A 27,500-nucleotide genomic window follows, 5' to 3' on the forward strand; every position below is an offset into this window, starting at 1 on the left:
TCGAACATCAGTGTCTCGATAACCAGTGTGTTTCTGTTCATTCTCCTAATATCTTTGTGTTTTTCTGGGGGGTTTTGGGGGGAGGTTTGTTTTGGGGGGTGGGGGGGGTATACTTACGAAATCATGGAAAGATAAAAACTAGTTTGGATTATTACAAATATCTGACCGACCAGAAACATATTGTATACGTAGATACCGATATTCTAAACAACAACAACAACAAAACTCCCATTGTATGTATGTAATAGTAGTGGTAATACAAAGGTTCTACTAGTCGGGAATATGTTACAACAGCAGCAAAATCAGTTCAGTCGCTTTATATCTAGAAATCAGGCTAGAGATTTTCGAAGCTATCTTAGCGCTATTACATCGTAAAACTGTCGTAAGCTATGACATCACAACGACGCATGCCATATCCTACGACGGTTTTGCGATATCGTAGCGTTAAGATCGCTTAGAAAATCTGGACCCTGGCTTTTCATAAAACCCCACCAATACAAAAAGGATTTACCGACCTCGGTGGTGTACAGTGGTTGAGTCATCTCAACTTACGGCTGATAGGTATTATAGGTTCGCCTTCCGGTATCGGCTGCCACCTTGAGCGAGTTTTAAGTTTAACGACTCAATGGGTAGGCGTGACGCCTAGATACATTGACTTTTTCTCTCATTAACAAATAACCACTAACCCACTGTCCTGGAAAGACAGACGGTCCAGATCTCAGAGGTGTGTGCCCAGGACAGCGTGCCTGAACCTTGGACATAAGCGCTAAAATGACTAAAAAGAGAAACACCACTGACACTATCAGGAGAGCGAGTCATCGCGAACCATTTGACTGGTACCATCGTCTCTATCACATCACATTTGTCTAACATTACGCGCAAAACACAATCTCGCTTAAGATCCAACACCATGTACTGGATCCCGTTTTAGGCGGGGCGGGATGTGGCCCATTGGCACAGTGCTCGCCTGATGCGCGATCGATCTAGGATCGATTCCCGTCGGTAGGCCCATTGGGCTATTTCTTGTTCCAGCCAGTGTCCCCGTCGGTGGGCCCAACTGGTGTAACAAAGGCCGTGGTAAAGCGCTTGCTTGGTGCGCCATCGATCTAGGATCGATTCCCGTCGGTAGGTCCATTGGGCTATTTCTTGTTCCAGCCAGTGCTCCACAACTGGTGTAACAAAGGCCGTGGTATTGGTCTTAAACGGGCGGGGCGTAGCCCAGTGGTAAAGCGCTTGCTTGGTGCGCGGTCGGTGTGGTATCGATCCCCGTCGGTGGGCCCACTGGGTTATTTCTCGAACCAGCCAATGCTCCACAACTGGTATAACAAAGGCCGTGGCATGTAGTACTAAAGGCCGTGGCATGTAGTATGTGGGATGGTGCATATAAAAGGTCCCTTTCTGCTAACCGAAAAAGAGTAGCCCATGAAGTGGCGACAACTGGTTTCCTTTCTCAATATCTGTTTAGTCCTTAACCATATGTCTGACGCCATATAACCGTAAATAAAATGTGCTGAGTGCGTCGTTAAATAAAACATTTCCTTCTTTCCTTCCGTTTTAGGAAGCGATCCTATGTCGTCTTCATTTGGTGCTCGTGAATATCGTTAATTCGCAAGTTTCAAAGTGGAGAAGTCCATGCGATTTATTTAAACAATCTGTACTGTTACTCCAATCTCAGAGTGACACACACCAGCTCATAATTGCACGAATGAATTGTATTTGTTTAGCCTATTTTTTTCCACGAGTTGTAAAGATTGAGACAGAAAATCCTACCCTAGTTATTTCGCCAAACGAACGCTCTTCATAACTTACGATATTCACGACTTCGAATGAACGCAGTATTAAACTAAAAGCCTATTAAACTACACTATAGATGCATTTCCAATAATTTTAGCGCCAAGATCGTTTCGTAAAACGGGGCCCTGAGTTGCGTCCCTTTGGCCGACAGTATGATATCTAACAACCACTCGTCAATTCTTTATTTTTTCTCTTTTGTTTTAACCGGAAGATACAAACGTAGATCCGAAAATATGTTCTATGTTGGCGTAGTCTGTAGATGAGTCGACTATCAGCAGTTCGTATCCAAGTTGTTGACAGACGGACCGTGCTTCATCCCATGACTTGGGTATCGTAAACAACGCGTACACTAAAATGTACGATAGCAGTAATACAGTACAATTTCCAATACAATATTACAGTTTAAAATGTACAACACTAGACAATGTCCAATACAATATTACACTTTAGAATATACAATAAAACTAATTTATTACACACCAGTTTAAGATATTGCTCATGTCATAACAATCACTCAATATCTAACTAGTGTAATATTGGCGTGACGTAGATCACTTGCTGACTCGGTTCGTAGAAAAATAACTTGTAGCAGGTCTCGACATCTGCTTACTTCTGTGTTGCAGCTTGTTTGTAGTTGGTTTGTGAGTAATAAAATACTAAACTAGCTTGCCTGCCATACCATTTTTATGAAACTCGTGAACAGTGTTGGTATCTGACTCGCTTTCGCTCGTCAGATACCAAAACTGTTCACTTATTTCATAAAAATGGTACGACAGGCAAGCTCGTTTAGTATTCTATATATACCGTCGGTTAGAATAGTACTACAATAGTGAATTACGTTTTTGATAAACGTAGACCTTTAAAATGTATAAATATTACTATAACATTAAATAATGTAGAGTTCAATAACAGAGCCGTACCCTCGGGGGGGGGGGGGGGGGGGGGGGGGGGGGGGTCAGGAGGGGCTGTTGCCCCCTGAGAATCTCACCTTTTTGTTTTACTCCAGAAAATAGCATACACATCTCAGGGTTTAATTTTTAGTGTTTCATTTGTTTATAAAAAGTAGTGCCCTCCCCCACCCCCCCCCCCCCCCCCCCCCCCCCCCCACCCCCAGGATTTTAATTAGAGTACGGCCCCACAATAATACAGTGAAATCAAATTACTATTTTCTCTCTGGTATTATTTTAATAACGTATGCATTGCAGTAACTTACCATATACCGTATTATAGCTTTGAATTCATTACTCGTATTAATTAGTTAAATCAAAATAAAAGATTTTCGTCTGATTTTCATTGAAAATGCTAACTTTTTATAATATGCTGTAAGCAAAGTGTTAAAATATTTTCAAGAAAGCAGTATGGTGCATTACAATGTTACAAACCTTTTGCTTGTCCGAGTGGATGCGAATTGACACACGTTTCAAAAGGGTATGTAGAATACACCTTATACCCGGAGAATCTCGTGCTGTCCACGTCAGCTTTGAAAACAAAGAGAAAAAAGAAGGATGCATGAATGTTTAACGACACCCCAGCACGAAACATACACATCGGCTATTGGCTGTCAAACTATGGTAAATGTAAAAAGTGATGAACCACATCAATATATTTTTTTTTAAATCAGTTGTTAAATTAAAGGGACAGTCCTGCGTTTACAACCATTGTAAAATGTTTCCGACCAATGAAGCCTTATCGATGACGTAACATACAAATTAAATACATTTTCTTATTTATAATATTAAAGGGACATACCCTAGTTTCAACCCGTGAAAATTAACACTAAGTTTAGTTAATCTACAAACTGAAACACATTTGGATAAAGTTACAATTGAGTGAAACATGAGTCTGTAACTTTGAAATGTTGAAATACCCTCAAAAAAACGCACTAAAACTCGACTCCATAACTGTTACTTCTCAGACGCACGTGCCTTTTTTAAAAATACGAGAAATGCATTCTGTGATATTAAAAAACCCCAAGTTGACTAAAGACACATCGAATGTACGGAAACTGATAATCTAAACCATACAATCTAAGTAAAGTATGATAGTCAAAAATATATCTTAGTGTTTAAAAACTAGGGTATGTCCCTTTAATGTGTGTATTTACAAGGTGTTTGTTGTTGTCCTAATACTTGTAGTAGCCCAAACCGGATTTTACCTCTCAATAATTTTGTACGCACGAAAAAATATATATCACGAATTAAAGTGAACAACGAGCGCTACAAACATTAGTATACGACCGCAAACGCATTCGATATACAGATACTGGTATTCTAAACAAGAAAATGTATAAATATTAAATAGTAGTCGCCACCAATTAAGGCTCTGTTATCGTAAACATCTTACAATGGCTGCAAACTGAGGACAGTCCCGTTAAAGCACAGTGTAAAAGAGACAATCTCAGTAATAGTGAAACGTTAGATGCTCGCTGCATGATCTTCGCCATGCATTTATACTGACTGTCCATTGGGCTATTTCTCGTTCCAGCCAGTGCACCACGACTGGTATATCAAAGGTCGTGGTATGTGCTGTCCTGTCTGTGGGAAATGCATATAAAATTCCTTGCTGCATTAGAAAAAGAAATGTGGCGAATTTCCTCTGATGACTATGTGTCAGAATTACCAAATGTTTGTGACTGCCCATTGGGCTATTTCTCGTTCCAGCCAGTGCACCACGACTGGTATATCAAAGACCCTGGTCTGTGCTATTTTGTCTGTGGGAAAGAGCATATCAAAGACCCCTTGCTGCATTAGAAAGAAATATAGCGGGTTTCCTCTGATGATTACGTGTCATAATTACCAAATGTTTGACATCCAACAGTCGATGATTAATTAATCAATGTACTCCAGTGGTGTTGTTAAACAAAACAAACAAACATTTTATACTGACTGTGTAAATAAATGTTTGTTGTGTTAAAACAAAACCACCAGAACACATTGATTTATTAATCATAGACTATCGAATGTCAAACTTTTGGTAATTCTGACATATAGTCGTAAAGAGGAAACCCGCTACATTTTGCTATTAGTTGTAAGATATTTTTTATATGCACCATGAGACTGTTTGAAACGAGATAAATAAATAAAATACCTAATGGGCTCCATTCTCCGAGAATTGATCTAAGACCGACAGGTCATCAGGCGAGCACTTTATCACTGGGCTACGTCCTCCCCCCCCCCCCCCCCCCGGGTATCTCTTCAGGAGACTGATTTGTGATAGAGAGAGTTGTGAGAGAGAGAGAGAGAGAGAGAGAGAGAGAGAGAGAGGAGGGAGGAGAGAGAGAGAGAGAGGAGAGGAGAGAGAGAGAGAGGAGAGAGGGAGAGAGAGAGAGAGAGAGAGAGAGGAGAGAGAGAGAGAGAGAGAGAGAGAGAGAGAGAGGTGAGAGAGAGAGAGAGAGAGAGAGAGAGAGAGAGAGAGAGAGAGAGAGAGAGAGAGAGAGGAGAGAGAGAGAGAGGAGGTAGAGAGAGAGAGAGAGAGAGAGAGAGAGAGAGAGAGAGAGAGAGAGAGAGAGAGGGAGAGGGGGGGGGGAGTGAGGGGGAGAGAGAGGGGGGAATGAGAGGGGGAGTTGATGAAGTGGCCTTGTCAGTTCCCATTAGGGGTGAAGCCGATTCAAGAATGCTAATCAGGTACCAGCCTCAATGCTTAATAGCTACAAAAAAAACACCACATAAATAAGCTACATAATTACGATAGGTGTAATGTTTATCTTTTGGGCAATTGTGACCTAGAAGCGAGTATACTACATTTGCAGATAGTGTTGGTCTTAAACACTCACACATGCACTCACGCGCTTACCACAAGGCCACTGATACTTTGAAATTAGTTTCCATTAATGTTTTTATCTCTGGGGTTTTTTAAAATATTTAAGCATTTAAAATAGATCATATATGCCATCAAATCAAATCCCATATACAACAATAGTAACATAAGTGGCGACAATAATAACAACCTGCAGCGTATCAATTGACATATACACCACGGATATAAATACCATCACCCCTCACCCTTAAAGGGAATTTTTAAAAATTGGGGGTCAAGCTGCTCATTTCTGAGATAACGGGTAGTGTCTATGACTACCTTAGTTCCGCACAAAACTTTAGTACTTCTTATTTATCTGGTACCCCATACATGTTTGAAGCACAATTCTACTTGACACAGTGGTACTAGATGGCATAAAATTGAATACATATTTTGTCCAGATAAAACTCTTTTTTTTACAACCAACACATTCACATTTAACACCAATCACACACTTGTGGTATTAACTGCTCTATTAAAAGTTAGGTGCACCTCGAACTTTGACCCAGCCCGACGTTTATTGGTTTAGTACTACCTATAGTGTTCTTGTAACGCTCAGTTCAAGGGAGGGTGCCGAGAATGTGATGGCAACGGATTTTCTGGGTGTTTTGTGTGTCCAAATAACAAATTATTATACCTCAAATTGCCGTAGTTTTAGACATCTGTTGTGTCATTAAAAAAATATTCTTCTTTTTTCCTCTCGGTCAGTTTGGGATCGATCCCTGTCGGTGGGCCCATTGGGCTACTTCTCGTTTCAGCCAGGGCCTGCAAAGGGCCTGGTATGTGCTGTCCTGTCTGCGGGATGGTGCATATAAAAGATCCCTTACTACTAATGGAAAAATGTAGCGGGTTTTCTCTCGAAGACTATGTCAAAATTACCAAATGTTTGACATCCAAAAGCCGATAATTAATAAATCAATGTGCTCTAGTGTTGTCATTAACCAAAATAAACTTTATATTTTCCTTTCTGACTTATATAGACCCATCTTCGCAAGTCAAGGTACCATTCAGTAAAGTAATATCGTGTAACTTATCTTTTAATTTGTTCTGGCGTATTTAAATATATGAACAACAGAACTTATAATTCTGGATTGTAGGTTGCTATTTCTAATGCCAACATGCATCAGTACGTTATGATTATGATTATGAAATAAAACTCTTGGTTATAGTAATGTCACTGGGATTTTCCAGTAGAGCACCCTCAAGGATTGTGATCAGACGCTGTTCTCCCCGCGTCGCTCGACCATGGGTAAATGATTCTAATTTATAAGACACATATTAAACACGTATCAGTGTAGTGATATACATGTGTCATGGTATACCCGTTAAAGCTGCCTATGATACCCGAGGCAACCATTGAAATACACTGTCTTTCACTAGCGTAAGAAGCAGGCTGGGAGGGGGGGGGGGGGGGGGGGGGGGGGGGGGGGGGGGGGGGGAAGGAGGAATTTTGCGTTGACGAATATTTAAAAAACAAACAGTCACCGGTGGAGGTGATCGACCAACCCCGCCCCGACCCCCCCCCCCCCCCATTGACTAAGGGCGTGTAATAGCCAATGCATACCACAAGTACACCGTCTCATTTGCAGGAAAATACAGAATTTGCCGGGGTGTACGAAATGTCACGTGACTTGCTGGACTGGTTGTACGAAAATACAAACTGCGGATGAGACCGACGACATTTTCTCCGGCATGCCTCACTGATTAAATTTGTTAAAAGACTTGAATTCATTATGAATGGGAATACCACAATTCGGTAAATTTAATTTTTACTGTTTATTTAAAGATTTCTTGAACACGTTTGGCCAAAACATTTACTAGATTGTAGGTTTTTCCTATACGCCTAAAAACCACATAACTAATATATATATATACATTTTTTTTTCTCAGCTTTTTTGGTTTTGTTAGGGTATTAAGAATGTCAACAAGGATTCCGGGTGGTTTTACCGCGAAACCATTTCGAGACCTGCGAGACCTGTGTTTTGCAAAGGGAGACAACTCTTAGCGCCTTAATATCTTGCGTGTTTTAAACGTTTACGATTATGTTGTAATCGTATCGGAAAAACAAAACTGAACACCTGCAGCCGAACAAAAATATTTGTCGTGTTGTACTAATTTGTAGAACCTGTTAAAAAACATGTCGAGTTATTACTTAAAATATGTTCGTGATAATTCGCCGCAGTCCTACCAGGGTAACTGATTACGCAATGCTATATTCTAGCATTAGATTTTAATACGCGAAAAACTACAATCTAGCACATTTTTTGGCCAAGAGATCTCAAATAAACAGTAAAAATAAAATTTACCGAATTGTGGTATTCCCATTCATAATTAATTCAAGTATTTTAACAAATTTAATCAGTGAGGCGTGTTGGAAAAAATTTCGTCGGTCTCATCCGCAGTTTGTATTTTCGTACAACCAGGCGAGCAAGTCACCTGATATTTCGTACACCCCGTCAAATTCTGTATTTTCCCGCAAATCCTGTATTTTTCCGCAAATGAGACGGGGTACTTGTGGTATGCATTGGCTATTGACCAATCAAAACGCATGAAATTTATCTAAAAGGTAATACATATATATATATTTATATTTATATATGTGTTTATAACACGCCAGTGACCATTTACCGTAAGATAAAGCAAGTACAGAGACGTTTATCGTACCAGAATAACACGCCAGTGACCATTTACCGTAAGATAAATCAAGTATAGAGAAGTTTATCGTACCAGAATAACACGCCAGTGACCATTTACCGTAAGATAAACCAAGTACAGAGACGTTTATCGTACCAGAATAACACGACAGTGACCATTTACCGTAAGATAAACCAAGTACAGAGATGTTTATCGTACCAGAATAACACGCCAATGACCATTTACCGTAGGACAAACCAAGTACAGAGAAGTGTATCGTACCCGAATAACACGCGAATGACTATTTACCGTAAGATAAACTAAGTACAGAGACGTTAATTTTATCATACCAGAGTAACAGGTCTTAGCGTATAGCGTGTACTCCACCGCGGAGTTTTGGTTTGCGGGATCGTGGTAATACGTCTTGTTTTCCGTGAAGTGAAGACCGCATCGTCTGCTCGGCTTGTGCCACGTGGCCGCCCAACACTCCAGCCCATCGAGCAGACTGCTGCTACAGACGTCCATACAGTCAGCTGTGCCATTTGCCGTCACACTGTAAGAGCTAGGATCACCTCCCTTGGTGTCGTTGTAAACAGCAAATGGGCATTCACCTAGAGAAATAAAACATACGTTGTAAGGGTTAGGATTACCTCCCTTGGTGTCGTTGTAAACAGCAAATGGGCACTCACCTAGAGAAAAACAAAATACGTAATGGTTAGGATTACCTCCCTTGGTGTCGTTGTAAACAGCAAATGGGCACTCACCTAGAGAAAAACAAAATACATAATGGTTAGGATTACCTCCCTTGGTGTCTTTGTAAACAACAAATGGGCACTCACCTAGAGAAAAACAAAATACGTAATGGTTAGGATTACCTCCCTTGGTGTCGTTGTAAACAGCAAATGGGCACTCACCTAGAGAAAAACAAAATACATAATGGTTAGGATTACCTCCCTTGGTGTCTTTGTAAACAACAAATGGGCACTCACCTAGAGAAAAACAAAATACGTTGTAAGGATTAGGATTACCTCCCTTGGTGTCTTTGTAACTAGCAAATGGACACTCACCTAGAGAAGGAGCGAACGTAGCCCAGTGGTAAAGCGCTTGCCTGATGCACGGTTTGTGTGGGATCGATCCCCGTCGGTCGGCCCATTGAGCTATTTCTCGTTGCAGCCAGTGCACCACGATTGGTATATCAAAGGTCGTGTTATGTGTTACCCTGTCTGTGGGATGGTGCACACAAAAGATCCCTTGCTACTAATGGAAAAATGTAGCGGGTTTTATCTCTAAGACTATATGTCAAAAGTACCAAATGTTTGACATCCAATAGCCGATGATTAATAAATCAATGTGCTCTACTGGTGTCGCTAAACAAAAAAAAACACCTTTAAATCACCTAGAGAAATACAAAATTAGAAAGCTACAAAAAACAATTAAAATCGTTTCATCGTACAAAAAGGTCAAATGGATATCTGTAGTGGATGTTAATTCTAATCACTTCAACATGTATGCTCCTTCACCTCCCGGGGCGAGACGTAGCCCAGTGGTAAAGCGCTCGCTTGATGCGCAGTCGGTGGGCCCGTTGGGCTACTTCTCGCTCCAGCCAGTGCACCACGACTGGTACATCAAAGGCCGTGGTATGTGCTATCCTGTCTATGAGATGGTGCATATAAAAAAAAATCCCTTGCTACTAATCGAAAGAGTAGCCATTGAAGTCACGATAGCGGGTTTCCTCCCTCAATATTTGTGTGATCCTTAACCATATGTCCGACGCCATATAACCGTAGAAAAAATGTGTTGAGTGCATCATTAAATAAAACATTTCCTTCCTCCCTTCACCCCCCCCCCCCCTCCCCCCCCCCCCCATCACCACCACCGAGGTAACTCAGGGTAATGTTTGAAAGATTATGGGATGAAAGGCACAAGGACCAACTCGTAAAAAGGGCAACCCAATGTTGGATCTGCCTTTGAAAGTTGAAACTTGGACGTTAACGTATTTACGCTTACGCGTCTATTCAATCTAGCTTTAGACATGTCTATACCAGGAAGAGCATGTGACATCACCAGGGTTAGGGCTTGGCCTAAAACAAACCAAGTTAACCACAACACCAAGACAAAAATTACTACAGTACATCGTCTTTGTGTAAACCACAACATTTGTGTCAAGTGACATTAACTAATTATACAATTTGATTTTTTGTTTCAGCAATTTTAATATGATAAAGAATAGCAATACCTCCGATGTATTCACAGATATATTTCAGGTCCTTGCTACAGGCTGCATCTCTCACATAAGCACTGTTAGACACATCCGAACATTGGTCCTTGGACGAACCGCTTAACCAACCAGTCTGAGTGAGGTCAAATGGTCCCTCACATGTACTCCAGTAGTAGACCTTTGGCTCCGAGTAGATCTCAACGTGTAGACCAATCCAAAAGTCTGATATATAACTGTAACAGGAAAGTGATCGTTTACGTCTTTGTCTGTCCTGAGCAAGGTTAGATATTGTTTATAGAGTACAGGCCCAGTGCGATAGTTTGAACATTTAATGGATATGAGCATAATAATATATAGTTCCCGTTCCAGTGTGTTCGTCCTCATATTCATATCCAGTCTAGGTACAAGCATGTGGTCCTGGGCACTGACCACGGCTATCTGGCCTAGTGCTTATAAACTTTTTAGAGTCTAAACTCGAGACTCTAATAGAGTCTGAGACACTGATGTCATGACAACGCCATACAAACTGTATGCGTGTGACGTCATTAGAGATTGAGTATGGACTCAAAGTTTTATAAGTCTATGTGTCCAATATAAAAGTGAATGGTTTGTGATTAGTATGAAGCTGTTTTGGCATCAAGATGACAACTAGATCTAGTAAATAATAGGAAGCTGGGGTCCACCAGGCTTAAACTCTTTCACTGTCATAAATCCACCTAAAGGGGGGGGGGGGGGGGGGGAGAGATTTCTTTTGGTATTCCATTTAATAAACTGATTATGTTTATAGGTTTTTTGCCCGAAATATAAATTTTACGCCCAACTTGTAACAAGATTTCTTCTCTTTGGGCCCGTGTTATGTTCACTATTCCAACTCATAATATATATATATTATCACATGAGCGGGAGAGCTATACGGAATTTATGAAACGAGTTTCATAAATTTCGTATAGCACTCCTGCGAATGTTATAATTTATTTATTATCCACAAACTTTAATTTGAAACAAACGCTAAATAAGATTGTAATCGCTTCACAATCGATTCAGCGATGTCAATTATAATGATTTTAATGATGTTAATTTCAGAAATCGTGACTTGTTGAAAGTGTGCAGCAGCTATAGCGACTCGTGACGTCAGAAGTGTGCCGTGGCAGTTTTCGTTGTATTATTATGACCTATGCAGTAAAGATGAAGTGGGAAAATACAATATTTATGTAACCATTTATTATAAAACCATATGGATGATAACATAATTATATTCTTCAAAAAAAGTAGGGGAACCTGAAATATTAGACCGAACATACGTTTTGACCACAGACATTCTAGTATAGTAAAGACAGTTCATGTCTGTTTATCAACACACCGAAACACATTCCATAGTTTGCATTTGCATCACGCAGTTGCGCCGTACACGTGTGTGGGATGTCATTCTCGATTTTGACAATTTCCAGGAAGGTCGATTAATCACTATGGAACATTATTTTTGTCAATCCTTTTCATTCTGTTTATCATACAGTTGTTATTGTTTGGGTTTTAGTAATTTTTATTATTTGAATTTGCGATGCGGACCATGCAACGCGATAAGCGTCTACGGGCTATTAGCATGCTGCAAACGGACAGAAGTCAGCGTGAAGTGACCAACACCTTCAATGTTTCGAAGTCAGTGATTAGAAGACTATGGAACAGGTACCAACAAACCCAAAATGTTGACGATCGACCCCGTTCAGGTCGTCTCAGGGCAACGACTGGTGTACAGGATCGATTCATCCGTAACCAGGCTCTAAGAAATCGAGCTCAAACGGCAAATCAAATTGTTGCCTACCTTGACAAATCATCACACTGTCCACAGACGTGAATGGTGTAGAGAGTGTCAGAACTGAGGTATTCGTCGCTGGTCACGTGTCATGTTTTCAGGTGAGTCCCTATTAACTTTGGACTTCCTTGACAGGCGTGGTCGGGTCTGGCGACGACGAAATGAACGGCACGCCAACGTCACAATGCGATTTCATGACAGATCTGGCGGTAGATTTGTTATGGTGTGGGGTGGTATCACTATGAATGACAGAACCCCCCTCCATATTGTGCAAGGAAGGGTCACTGGGCATTACTACCGACACAACATACTGACACCCTTTGTCGTCCCGTTTGCTAGGCGTGTGGGTCGGCGTTTTGTTTTTCAGGACGACAATGCCCGTGCTCACCGTGCCTGAATCGCCAATGCTCACCTCCAGCAGCACAACATCTATCGAATGCCATGGCAGCAATGAGCTCAGACCTTTTCCCCACTGAACACGTCTGGGACATGATAGGGAGACGTGTGAGTGAACGTCAAAGACCGACGACCACGTTAACGGAACTTGGTCAAGCGCTGCAAGAGGAGTGGGACAGACTCCCTCAAATAGCCTTTGGGAGACTCATATGCAGTATGCCTCTTCGACTGACACATCGTGGCACAACCCACTACTGTTAAAAAAAATGTCAACTTTCAAATTTCACTTCTGACCCCAATCGTCCTTCAAGATCTTTGTTGGTCATAAAACCTACTGTAATACTGAACTACCGGTTGTAATGTTTGCCCAATTAATTCACTATTATTATATAACCATTCCCCACAGCTAATATACCTTACAATTTTGGCAATTGTAAATTCTTATTAGAGCTCCCCTCCTTTTTTGAAGAGTATTATTATATATACTTTAAATTTGTGGGTCTATAAACCAGCGCAGACGACAGCTATTGATCCAAGTTAACAACACTGCCCTTTGGCATTATAGAATTGAATGTTAAACCTAGACAGGCAATTAAGCGTAAAGCTTATCGTACAAACACGAGCAATGCTAGGTAACATGTTACCCATTACCCACTGACTCGACGAATCGTCAATATTACAATCGGTCGACAGGTCACTGTCGCAGTGATTCAATTCCGCGAAACCTTTAAGACGACTTTCGACAGACATATGGATATCCACGGGGTGTCACATGAAATTAATTGGAAGTCAATATAGGGCGGTGAGGTTTACCACGCTTGAACTATTTTCCCAAATAGTCAAAGACAGTGGTAATACAAGATTTCACGTCACTGGAAACCTGTTTAATTGCATCAATGTTCTGGCCTCAATCTTTTATATATATATATATATATATATATATATATATATATATATATATATATATATATATATATATATATATATATATAACAAAGACATTTACCATGTCAATAATTCATTGTTAACATTGTATAACAAAATCGCGTGCATGTTTTGGTTTTTTCACCGACATTCAGAGATGTTTAATCGATATCAGTTTAAAAAAAACAAAAAAACAGTGTCTAGTCACTATAAATTAATAATATTATAATAATAAAAGCACAAACCAATGTGAAGAAGTTTGTTTTGTTTAACGACACCACTAGAGCACATTGATTAATTAATCGTCGGCTGCTAGATGTCAAACATTAGGTAATTCGGACTCGTAGTCAACAGAGGAAACCCGATACATTTTTCCTAATGCAGCAAGGGATCTTTTATATGCACTTTTCCACAGACAGGAAAGCACATACCATGGCCTTTGACCAGTTGTGGTGCACTAGTTGGAACGGGGGGAAAAACCCAATCAGTTGAACGGATCCACTGAGGTGGTTCGATCCTGCGACGCAAGCACCTCAGGCGAGCGCTCAACCGACTGAGCTAAATCCCGTTACTAAAGTATTGAGAATACAGGGATTCTAGAATGTTTATAAAATCCACTAGCCATGGGATCAGTAATTTTACAAATTTACTAGCCATGATTGAACATTCACTAGCCCTACTTTACTTTAAGTTAATCGGATATGTCACCTAAAGAGGGAGACAGAGGTTAAAAACACTAACATTGGGTGGTGGGGGTAGGGGTAGGATATTCATATTTACAAAATAGACGTAACTGCAGCATTTGACACAACAATATTCACTATCCATCTGGCATGGCTATAGTAGTTATTTACTAGCCCAACATTAAATATCACTAGCCATGGGAGTGGGGCTACCATAATCTAGAAGCCCTGGTGAATATATTCTCAAAAACATCTAAACATGCTGGAATATTATTATTATTATTATTATTATTATTATTATTATTCAGAACATTTGAAAATATAAGTGAAATAATAGTGTTCTCGGTCACTAGTGAAAACAAACATTCTGAGAGTACCAATAAAGCAATACATGTCCCCTACCGAGCCGAACAAATGGGCATATCTCCTAAGTTCAAGGGCCATAACTCTGTTAAAAATAGGCAAATCGCCATGAAAGTTAAACTCGATCTGTAATAGTACATGGTAAAGCTAAATACAAAATATCGTCTCAAAATCATCAGGCATTGACAGAAAAGTCTGGAAAACAAACTGCCATGTCTGCAAAGTTCAAGGGCCATAACTCTGTCAAAAACGTCATAAACGTCAAACTTGATCTTCAGTGCTATATGATAAATGTCATTTCAATAGCTAGAAGCATTGTGAAAAAAGCATCTGGAAAAATATATTATATGTGGGACAGACAGACCGACGGAGATGAAACCTATAGTCCCTTCCGGTTCAGCCGGTAGGGGACTAATTACATATTTACGTTATTCACAGCATATAGGCATAAAAAGTACATCTACGGTATTCAGGGGCCGCAGAATGGGGGCCATGGCACGCCACTTTTCAAAATATTGTGCTCAGAAGACTGAAAATATAATGTCATACTTGAACACCTGAACTTTCCCTCGAATGTCCCCTTAACAGATTTAGGCCTTTTGGGTTCTGAAATTTCCATGTACCAGAAAAGAAAAGAAAGAAATGTTTTATTTAATGACGCACTCAACACATTTTATTTACGGTTATATGGCGTCAGACATATGGTTAAGGACCACACAGATTTTGAGAGAAAACCCGCTGCCGCCACTACATGGGCATGGGCGTACATAGGATTTTGAAAAGGGGTGTTCCAAAATAGATTGCAGATATTTGGGCATATATTTCTTTGTTGAGATTTGAAAAGGGGGTTTCCAAAATAGATTGCAGAGATATTTGGCATATATTTCTATGTTGAGTAAATATAATAATGTCAGATATCAATGTCAGATATATTAAATTATAAAAAAAGCGATTTCAGGGGGGGTTCGGTCGAACCCATCGACCCCCCCCCCCATGTACGCCCATGATGGGCTACTCTTTCCGATTAGCAGCAAGGGATCTTTTATTTGCGCTTCCCACAGGCAGGATAGCACAAACCATGGCCTTTTTTGAACCAGTTATGGATCACTGGTCGGTGCAAGTGGTTTACACCTACCCATTGAGCCTTGCGTAGCACTCACTCAGGGTTTGGAGTCGGTATCTGGATTAAAAATCCCATGCCTCGACTGGGATCCGAACCCATTACCTACCAGCCTGTAGACCGATGGCCTAACCACGACGCCACCGAGGCCGGTTGCACTGACAGTGCCACACTCCTACTTTCAAATACACTCCGCGGGCCCATGTATTCCAAATAACACTATCTCTATGTCAACCTCTCCTAGAAACACCAAGCTAACCAAGATAGTACATGTCCGACACTGAAAACTAATAGCCTACATTCATTCATTCCTTTCAATTTATTGTCTTGCTTCTATCCAATTAAGGTTCTAGCACGCTGTCCTGGACACATACCTCAACTATCTGGGCTGCCTGTCCAGGACAGTGGGTTAGTGGTTAGTGGGAGAGAAGTCGGTGTAGTGGTCTTACACCTACCCATTAGCGAGTCGTTGAAACTCGCTGTGTGTGGGAGCCAGGTACCGGGCTGCGAACCCTGTACCTACCAGCCTTATGACCGATGGCGTAACCACTACACCAGCGAGGCTGGTAGTAGCCTACATGCATTGCATTAATTTATTAGACACTGGATTTGCTCTTCCCCGGGTTGTGTCCCTGGCCGCTCAGAGATCGAACTCCGAGGCAGACATGCTCGAAACCTCTGTGGTACGTGAGCATGTCAAAAACCTACGGAACGGAACTGGATTTGTCGGAACATTTCATAATTATTGTAAGAGGGTGCGCACTTACCTCCCTTCGTCCCTCCACAGTGATTGGTTGAAGAAATCCTTCACGACCAATCGTTCCGTCTCGTCCTTGATGGTGAGTAGTGCGCCCCCGGTCACTTTACAGATCAAATGGGCAGCATTCCAGCTCATATAGTCGGTAAACATCACCATTCTCTTGTGAAATGTCGGCAGTCCACAAACATCTAAAACATATGTAAAGTTTTGTTTAACGACACCACTAGAGCACACTGATTCATTGACCATCGGCTAATGAATGTCAAACATTTGGTAATTTCGTCATATAGTCTTGAAGAGGAAACCCGCTAAATGTTTCTATTAGTAGCAAGGGATCTTTTATATGTACCACCCCACAGGCAGGATAGCACATACCACGGACTTTGATATACTTCCAGCACACAAATACGCACCGGATCCTTTTGACGAAAAACGGTTCCATACCAACTAGTGATGTTCCAATGATCGATTATAATCGAAAATTTATCGTTTTGACAAAATCGATTATAAAAATCCATAATCGATCGTGTGGGGAAATGTTAACTAATTGCTCATCCAGTTTACATGATGGAATGTGTGTGTGAATATGTTGTGGGTGGGGTTTGGTTTCATGTCTACATATACAAAACAGATATAATTGTAACAGATCGTGTAATCGAGAGTTTATTGTTGGTGTCAACCGATTATATTCGATGATAAAATCCCAAGCGATTCCCAACATCGTCTCTCTTTTTCACTCGCTCATGTTTAATACATATTATTTCAGTTTGCGCGCCCAGCTCGTCCTCCCCACCAAAAAAAATCAATAAATAATAATAATAATAAAAAAATCATCGATCTACCCTAACGATATTGATCTACACAAACCAGGAACGAAATCGTTTGAGAAATTATATTGTTCTTATCTACTTCATCCCTGAGAAAGCACACGCTTGATGTTGGAACGAATAAGACTTCAATTGTTTCCACACTCACAAATAGTCATGGCCTTTGGGTTTTAATCAAAGACGGAAATGTGTATCGAACACTATCTGCTGGTGAAATGTGGGGGTTTTTTTATTATAAAATCAATCCACTGGAATCGACAAACTACCGAAAGCCTTTGAACTTGTCTTGGTAAACCTTGGCGCTTCCGGGCCAAGCGTTCAAACGCGCCGAACGGAAGTGTGTTGACCTCTAGTAAAACAAGTACAGAAATTCTCATTCAGGGGCGTAGGCTAGGGGGGTTCGGGGGTTCAGACGATTATTTCGGCAATTAATTTAGCGAGTGGAAGACAAAACCTGCTGCAGCCATAAAGGCTACTTGACAACATCTGAGTGAGGTTTTGACCGTCCTAGCCAGTGTCCCACGACAAGGGCTGATGCTTAGCTTAGTCACTGGTTTAACGTGTCCATATACCACTAGGGTTTCGAACACGCTTATCCCGAGTCCGTCCTCCGATACAATCGGGGGACTGACTCGGGGCAGGAATAACCTAACAAATACAGTCAATTCTGAAATTTTGAATATTAACACCAAAAGTATAAAAAGAGGAAAATTGGGGTTAATAAATTTTGGTTGCGCCGTTAAAGAAAAATATTAACATTCCTAACCTATTTAAATTATTAATATAATATAATTTCTGCTCAAATTTAGATGGGCAGGTCTAAAATTAATAATAATTATTAAACAGTATTCATTACGCCCATGGGAGGTTAGCAGGAAAGGTTGGGAGGTTGGCACATGCATACAGGAAAGTATTAAATTAATTTTAGAAAAGGGGCTGCCAGTCATATTTTAAACATTAGTGTGACCAGGCCCCGTGCTTATAAACCTTAAAGTCTAGACTTTAATAAAGTCCGCACTTTAACGTCATGGCAACGCCATTCAAATAGTATGCCGTTAAAGTCTGGACTTTATTAAAGTCTACACTTTAAGTTTTATAAGCACGGGCCCTGGTGAGGGTCGGGAGGGAGGGGAGTCCGGCCCTACACAAAACCTAAGGCCAAACCGCCTACGCCTATGGCCCCAAAGAATACCCTAACTCCTGGCATCCCCCCCCCCCCCCCTCCACCGTGTCCAACCGCAGTTCAGTCCAATCCTGGCAGCATACTAGGGCTGCTGTATGTGTTGTCATATCTATTGGAAAACATATTTAAAAGATCCCTTGCTGCTAACAGTACTATTTAGTGGGGTTCCTTTAAGACACTATGCAAGAATTAACAAAATATTTAATATCTGACATCCAGTAGCCGACAATTAATAAATCAATGTGCTCTAGTGCAGGGTTGAAAATTAACATAAAAACAATGGTCGCCAGCAGGGCCAGTTGAGGAAAAATCATATCGGTCCTTCTCAAATTCAACTAGCCCTCCAATTTAACTGCACAGCGAAAATGAAAACTAGAATTTTCTTTGTTGAATAACAACCATATATAATAATAGCCATGTATATAGCTGTTTGTGTCAAAAGGAAAACGATTAATAATTATTGGCATGTAACTGCATAAAGAATAAAGTTAAAATTCATATAAAAACATATTAAGTTATAAATCCATACCATCCCAAATAACATTTTTGAAAAAAAAAATCCATTATAAATAAGATTGTTTCCATTAAAGGGACATTCAAATAATTGTGTACATACAAAAAAACTAATTTTAGAAAATAAAATGAAATATAACCTAGTACAAATATTAGAACGATCAGAAACACATTTAATATACAGCCCTGCATAAAATATATTTGATATGTAATTACAATCGTTAAAAAGTATATACTAGTCGATAACATCTTAAAAATTGCACCAAATACAGATTAAATATAGTTTTTAATACAGGTGTAAAGAAAAATGTTAGAACAGCCAATTTATGCAGCTTCACTTGCATTGTCTGCGAAGTAATCGATAATGCAGTACAAAGATATTAAAGCCTTAAAAGGTAGAACTGCGCGTGTGTTAGTAAATTAGCCTGGGAATGAAGTCCTCCTTATGGCGATGCAAGAGAGATGGACTCTCCAGTAAAGGATTCCCCAGGAGTGGCTGTCCTCTTATAGACAAGGCACTAGATAAAGATTGATGGAATCATCCACTATTTCGCCAAATACCAATTCGACTCTGCATTGTGCCGAGATACGGCCCTGATCTCGTATTACGGTTTTGTCGTTCAGATTACCTTGGGTCTTCCATTAATTGCCTTAAAACCTGTATCAGAAAAGATTTAACCTATGTAGTTTCATAAATATTTGTTTTATTATTTACACTAAAAAAAACCCGTTATTTCAGATGGTATGGGTTTAACTTTACAATTTAATAAATGTTTTTTTTTATATGAATTTTATATTTGCATGCCAATTAATTGAATTTTGGAATAATTCATGTAGTAATGGACAATTTCATTGTTAGTGTGAGTTAAAACTACAAGATATATAATACAAGAATAAAATACTAGTAAGCTAATTAAATAGGATTAATTTCTCCATAACATTTAATAATGTCAAAAAGTAGGTCTACTAGATAATTATAGCGTATCCAGTCCATTACAATAAGCCGATGACTTAAAAAAATAAAAAATAAACAAAATAAACAAAATAAACAAAAAAAAGCAAACAAAAAACTAAAAAAAACTAAACAAATTCAAGTGCCAACACAGACGCAGTGTGTTTTGTCACATTGGTCATTCGATTCAGTTTCAGTGCGTTTCTTTTTTAACGGACTACCTTTGTAAAATTTCTTAGTCGCCCTTAACCAATAAAGGTCGCCACGGGCGACCAGGCTACTGCTAATTTTCAACCCTGCTAGTGGTGTCGTTAAACAAAACAACCGTAGCGGCATTTATTGTGACGGAGATCAATCCACTGGCCCACCGCATCTGTGGCGAACACCCTGCCATTGGGCTCCAACCCGTACCTCTAGCTACACCACTTGAAACACCCACCACTTACATTGGTGATCACCTCACTATGGCTGACATCCACCACTTACATTGGAGCTCATCTCGAATCACTATGGCTGACATCCACCACTTACATTGGAGCTCATCTCGAATCACTATGGCTGACATCCACCACTTACATTGGAGCTCACCTCGAATCACTATGGCAGACATCCAGCACTTACATTGGTGATCACCTCGAATCGCTATGGCTGACATCCATCACTTACATTGGAGCTCACCTCGAATCACTATGGCAGACATCCATCACTTACATTGGGGATCACCTCGAATAACTATACCAGACGTCCACCACTTACATTGGAGCTCTTCTCGAATCACTATGGCAGACATCCATCACTTACATTGGAGCTCACCTCGAATCACTATGGCAGACATCCACCACTTACATTGGTGATCACCTCGAATCACTATGGCAGACATCCAGCACTTACATTGGAGCTCACCTCGAATCACTATGGCAGACACCCAGAACTTACATTGGAGCTCACCTCGAATCACTATGGCAGACATCCAGCACTTACATTGGTGATCACCTCGAATCACTATGGCAGACGTCCACCACTTACATTGGAGCTCATCTCGAATCACATTGGCAGACACTCAGAACTTACATTGGAGCTCACCTCGAATCACTATGGCTGACATCCACCACTTACATTGGGGCTCACCTCGAATAACTATACCAGACGTCCACCACTTACATTGGGGCTCACCTCGAATAACTATACCAGACGTCCATCACTTACATCCGTGCTCACCATGAATAACTATACCAGACATCCAGCACTTACATTGGTGCTCATCTCGAATCACTATGGCTGACATCCACCACTTACATTGGGGCTCACCTCGAATAACTATACCAGACGTCCATCACTTACATCCGTGCTCACCATGAATAACTATACCAGACATCCAGCACTTACATTGGTGCTCATCTCGAATCACTATGGCTGACATCCACCACTTACATTGGGGCTCACCTCGAATAACTATACCAGACGTCCATCACTTACATCCGTGCTCACCATGAATCACTATAACAGACATCCACCACTTACATTGGTGCTCATCTCGAATCACTATGGCTGACATCCACCACTTACATTGGGGCTCACCTCGAATAACTATACCAGACGTCCATCACTTACATCCGTGCTCACCATGAATAACTATACCAGACATCCAGCACTTACATTGGTGCTCATCTCGAATCACTATGGCTGACATCCACCACTTACATTGGGGCTCACCTCGAATAACTATACCAGACGTCCATCACTTACATCCGTGCTCACCATGAATCACTATAACAGACATCCACCACTTACATTGGTGCTCATCTCGAATCACTATGGCTGACATCCACCACTTACATTGGGGCTCACCTCGAATAACTATACCAGACGTCCATCACTTACATCCGTGCTCACCATGAATAACTATACCAGACATCCAGCACTTACATTGGTGCTCAACTCGAATCACTATGGCTGACATCCACCACTTACATTGGGGCTCACCTCGAATAACTATACCAGACGTCCATCACTTACATCCGTGCTCACCATGAATCACTATAACAGACATCCACCACTTACATCCTTAATAACCATGAATCACTATAACAGACATCCACCACTTACATCCGTGCTCACATGTATCACTATAACAAACATCTACCACTTACATCCATGCTCACCTTGGATACAAAACTTGGAAGATTGGGATTTTTTAAATAATGTTTCTTTTTCTTTTTTTGTGTGTATTGGCACAAACATATATATATACACGTACATATACAAATAGTTTACAAACAATAATAAATCTACATTTTATATGCAGTATACAAGAAACAACAACAAAGGCAAAACAGGCATATTTTAATATACTAGTACATTGTTAATATATTGTATAATTAATATATTAGTTAGTTACAAAAGAGAAAAACTCGGTGGTCTCACTGACTTTGATTAACACGAATAGAAATCAGGTAAATAAAATTGAATCGCTTTTTAAAACTGTAACGAAATCTAAAATGATATACTTACAGTGATTCTAATGTTCTAATACAAAGATACCATTTTCTTAGATGTTCGTCCTCTTGCAAATTTATTTTTGACACAAGTTTCTCAGTAATGCTATATTATTTCACCAAGACTAACACCTGCATACACAAAGGAACATTGTTAGATAGTCGTGAGTTATAAATATAACGTTTTGTGAACAAAACTAAATGGTTTTATGTCATCTGCCTTCTCTGTATACCAAACACAATCATCATTTGATAGTCGAACAACAGGCGGAATCTTGTCGTGTTAAAAATTCATTTTTCCAAATCCTTTCAAATCAGTTTTACTTTGAACATTTTACAAATAAATGTTCTATAGTTTCTTCATCGAGTTTACAAAACGTACATAATACATCGTTGCGTTTTATACAAATGGCTATTTGTGGCCGTTATTTTATGAAGAATTGTATAGTGAAAATCAATATATAAGCCTCTATTGGAAACATACTTATCTGCCCTTGATGTGCACTAAGCGGCCTGAACATCCACTAAATTACTTCTGGTGCGTTTACTCTCCAGTGGCTTGCAACAAAGGCCGTTTGTTACTATTGAATCGTGGAGTAGTCGTCGACTTGTTCTTTTATTTTTTGACGTGAATAAAGTTTCCTATTTCTATTATTGTTTGTTACAATTGTGTGCAATCTCGTTCATTTACAGAAGAAAAAAAATGTACAATATTTTTTGTGCTCAACAGAAATACTTACGAACACGTCTTGGGGAGACCAAGAAAAAGGGGCTCATTGATGATTGACTCGTTAAAATGACATCTTAATAAACTTTTGATATTTGCAATTAATATGCATGTGTGTGTGTGTGTGTATCACTGTGTACGAACGGAAGTGTACATTAATTTGACTAAATGACTAGTTGTGATTTTCTGTACCGCTAGCTGCATTATTAACTACGACCTATGCAGTAATTAATTATGAAACTAACAATATAGAAATTCACTTCCTCGCTTAACGATTAGGTTTCTACTGTCTGACTCGGTAATAAAGACAGTTTCGGGAGCAAACATGCACATATTTTTTCAGTGGAATAAACAGGTAATAAATAGTACATCATGACATATTAAATTTAATTGAATACTGACGATGCAAATTGGCATTTTATTGGTGAAAATATGCAGTCCAGTGTCATTGTCAGGTAATGTGTAATGGGCACAATTGTACACGTATATATACGATGCACTAATCAACAGCAAATAATATCTATCTAGTCGAAAAGCACCATGATAACCAACGTTTTGCTCACATAGTTGCCAGGATGGATCTTTGAAATAGTCTGCGACGTAGGAATATGTTAATGATTTGAGAAATGTCTGTTTTAACAGAACGATGAATATGCATCAAGGCTAGTCCGGCCAGTCTGGTGTTTCGTAAATAGGTTTGGACATGCCGTAGTCAAAAGAAAGCCCCCCAAAATAATACAAATGTGATTAATGTTTGCCGCTGTTACGGCACTGTATATCACTTTTCTTGACCCAGTAGTAGCAATGATGGTTTATATGTATATACTAAGCGACAAAAGAAACGCGAGGTTCGACATTGTCATCAAATATGCACAATTTTAAACGGATATTTCTCAGGCGATATTTTTTTACAGAAAACAAAATGTGAATACGAAGGTGTCTGTGGATGAACTTTATTGTTTCAATTAGCAAATGACGTTATCCGGCCAGGATTAATTAAAAATCGCTAATGAATGGGTCCGAAAAGTTAGCAATGGGTGTGGCCACCGTTGTTGTTGATCACTGAGGCACATCGTCGTTCTATAGACAGAAACAGGTTCCGTATGAAGGCTCTAGGGATGTTGTCATACTCATAAAGGACGGCATGGCGAAATTCCTGCAACGTTGCTGGCAGCACATGACGGTGGTGTATCCTACTTTCAATTTCGTCCCAGAGGTCCTCAATTGGGTTTAAATCGGGGCTCAACGCAGGCCAATCGATGGTATGGATGTTATTCTGTGCTAAGAAATCTTGTGTGAGTCGCGCAGCCCTCGCGTTGTCTTGCTGGAACATCAACTGACGTCGACCCGCCATGAATGGGGCGACTACATGCTGCAGGACTTCATCGATTTAACGTCTCGCTGTAACGCCTCTACCACGACCTGCACCGTTTTTTTTGTTTTGGAAGATGACAGGTGGGATACGACGTCCCCCAACTAATGGCTGATGGATCACCCCAGCGGTCAAGTCCCATAACGCAAGCATCTCTGAATCGTTCACCTCGACGTCTCCATATACAGACTACCACTGGCCACATGCATACAAAACCTGCTTTCATCCGATAAGACGATGTTCTGCCACTGCCTGTTCCGCCAATTCCGGTGAGCCTGGGCCCAATTACGTCGATGAAATCGATGACGTTTCGTTAACACTGGACCATCGTAAGGACGTCGGTTATGAAGAAGGGGGGGGGGGGGGGGGGGGTGCATTTCTCAAGTGACATCGCACTGTATGTTCGCTTATTGGTCTATTGTGAATCCCTATGGTTTGCCGTGCCGTTGATGATGCTGGCAAGAAGCGATTACGTAAATGTGACGTCACGGTGTACCTGTCCTGTTTTGTTGTTGTTACCCTCGGTCTTCCACTGCGCGGTCGATCTGCGACGTTTGTTTGCTAATGACGCCTGAGAAGCCTGTGATGAGAAGACTGGTGTACCCTAAGGTGCTGTGTAACACTTGGCACGCTCCATCCTGCTTCAACGCACCCCAATGCTCTATTCCTATCATCTGTACTTAGGCGCAGGCATTTAAATAAAGTGATTAAGTCAGCATTTACAAAAATAAATCCAACTGTTCTAGCTTCTATTAACACGAGGTTACAAGAAAAAAAGTAATTCTTTATTGCATGAAAAACATGCAATGCACGAGTCACGTGCAAAATGTGTTGCACCGGTGGGCCCATTGGGCTATTTCTCGTTCCAGCCAGTGCACCATGACTGGTATATCAAAGGCCGTGGTATTTACTACCCTGTCTGTGGGATGGTGCATATAAAAGATCCCTTGCTGCTAATCGAAAAGAGTAGCCCATGAAGTGGCGACAGCGGGTTTCCTCTTTCAATATATGTGTGGTCCTTAACCATATGTCTGACGCCATATAACCGTAAATACAATGTGTTGAGTGCGTCGTTAAATAAAACATTTCTTTCTTTCTTTCTGAGGTAGTAAAGCACTCGCTTGATGCGCTGTCGGTTTGGGATCGATCCTCGTCGGTAGGCCCATTGGCCTATTTCTCATTCCAGCCAGTGCACCACGACTGGTATATCAAAGGTATATGTGATATGTGCTATCTTGTCTGTGGGATGGTGCATATAAAAGATCCCTTGCTACTAATCAAAAAATGTAGCAGGTTTCCTCTCTATAACTGTCAAAAATGACCATATGTTTGACATCCAATAGCCGATGATTAATAAATCAATGTGTTCTAGTGGTGTCGTTAAACAAAACAAACTTCTGTTTTCTGAGCTAACGGCAACTTACTTATATCCCTATTTGCAGCATAAACTGCATGCAGTAGCAAGCATCAGTCAACCTTCCACTTTTAATATTTGTTATAACACTTGGAGTATATTTGTGTATACTGCCTTCCTTCATTCTTTGACTAGGAAAGTAATTAAATTGGTTTTATTGGTGATCTGACTCCGAAAGGTTCTCAACTGGCTTATAATATATAATGCTATCATACTCGGTTGCCCCGTGTTATAATCTTCTTTAAATAATGATCTTTCGTTGCTCTTAGTGAAAGTCCCATGATATATATCAACTACAACGTTAACACGTTTTGGTGGGTTCCACATCATAATGCTTTATGCAACATTGATTTACCACCTCTAAAAACTTAACACAGTCATGGTTTACTGCCTGAACCAAATCATTCACATCGACAATAATTAGTTCGTATCAAATTCATCTGCAACAAGGCCCGTGGTAGAGGTACCAATGAATTTTTAATGATGTCTGGAAACTATGCCTTGTGCCAGCTCAGTGATGCATTCAAACACTCCGGGCACAAATGGCTAATGTTTCAGCGTTTCGTATTCTGATTTTGTTATGGGATGTGCATATAGTCGCTCACCCTTGAATATTGCGTAACATTGTTCTTCATCAAGACAAAGGCAGTATCCACTGAAACTGCCTTGGCAGTACAGCTATTCTCAGCTAATGCATTTAATCAACTTTGAATGAGGCTTACTACCAATATTATGGAATATACTAGTAATTCATAATCCCTTTAATAGCACTAAAGTGCAATTCTCACATAAGATACTCGTAGAAGGGTAAGCAATGCATCTATGCAACTATGAGCCATCAACAGTGCTGAAAACTCTTCATTTCTGAGAGACAGACATTTTAATAAATCTTTCCAGAGATTGTTAAAACTATGCTAAAATTTGGCAAAATGTTAGGCTGTCAAATTTCTGTTGGGGCACAAGTCTTTAACCATGCTGTGTTTTTTTCTTTGGTTGGCTTTTTGCTCAAATAGTAAACTGACCAGGTTAGTATCACAATACGTTTAAAGCTTCATGATACACTTGTACATGGCTGTACATCTTGACTTCAACGACTCAAGTAACAACGTCTTCAGCAATCCTACAACCCTATACCTATGTAAAAGCCTTGAAATCACTACCATATGATGCCTATAACATACGAATGATTCCATTCTTAAGATAATAATGACATAGCCGTCGTTATGTCTTTGCAAACTATTTGATTCATCAGTACGACAATGGTTTGTAAAGGTAGTTTTATTCTGATATGATCTGGTTCACAATTTTAAATACAATTATCGGCTCCAAATATGATGTATTGATAATAGGATTTCTGATACTCATACTAAATTCGGTCCAACTTTGGATTTTCCATTTATCTGTGTTTGTCTGCCTTACTAGCATCCAAATGAGGTTATTTGTTTTCAAGCAATGTTTTGGTTTGGTTTTATCATTGGTTTCAACCATTACCAGTGGCTGTGGTCCAACACATGCACCAG

The 27,500-nt window shown here is 40.2% G+C and overlaps 1 protein-coding gene across 1 annotated transcript in view; it reads right to left on the bottom strand.

Moving 5' to 3' along the window:
- LOC121384069 overlaps positions 1-27,500 on the bottom strand; it is a 37,996-nt gene that overhangs the window by 8,352 nt on the left and 2,144 nt on the right. Inside the window, exons 2-6 of the mRNA XM_041514290.1 lie at positions 16,505-16,685; positions 10,460-10,674; positions 8,574-8,834; positions 3,177-3,272; positions 2,014-2,143 (exon numbers count right to left, since the gene is read on the bottom strand). Of these exons, the coding sequence (XP_041370224.1) occupies positions 2,014-2,143; positions 3,177-3,272; positions 8,574-8,834; positions 10,460-10,674; positions 16,505-16,685 (883 nt within the window). The remainder of the gene's footprint in view (positions 1-2,013; positions 2,144-3,176; positions 3,273-8,573; positions 8,835-10,459; positions 10,675-16,504; positions 16,686-27,500) is intronic.

The sequence above is a fragment of the Gigantopelta aegis genome, chromosome 10 (genome assembly GCF_016097555.1).
Source record: "Gigantopelta aegis isolate Gae_Host chromosome 10, Gae_host_genome, whole genome shotgun sequence".
Lineage (NCBI taxonomy): Eukaryota > Metazoa > Mollusca > Gastropoda > Neomphalida > Peltospiridae > Gigantopelta > Gigantopelta aegis.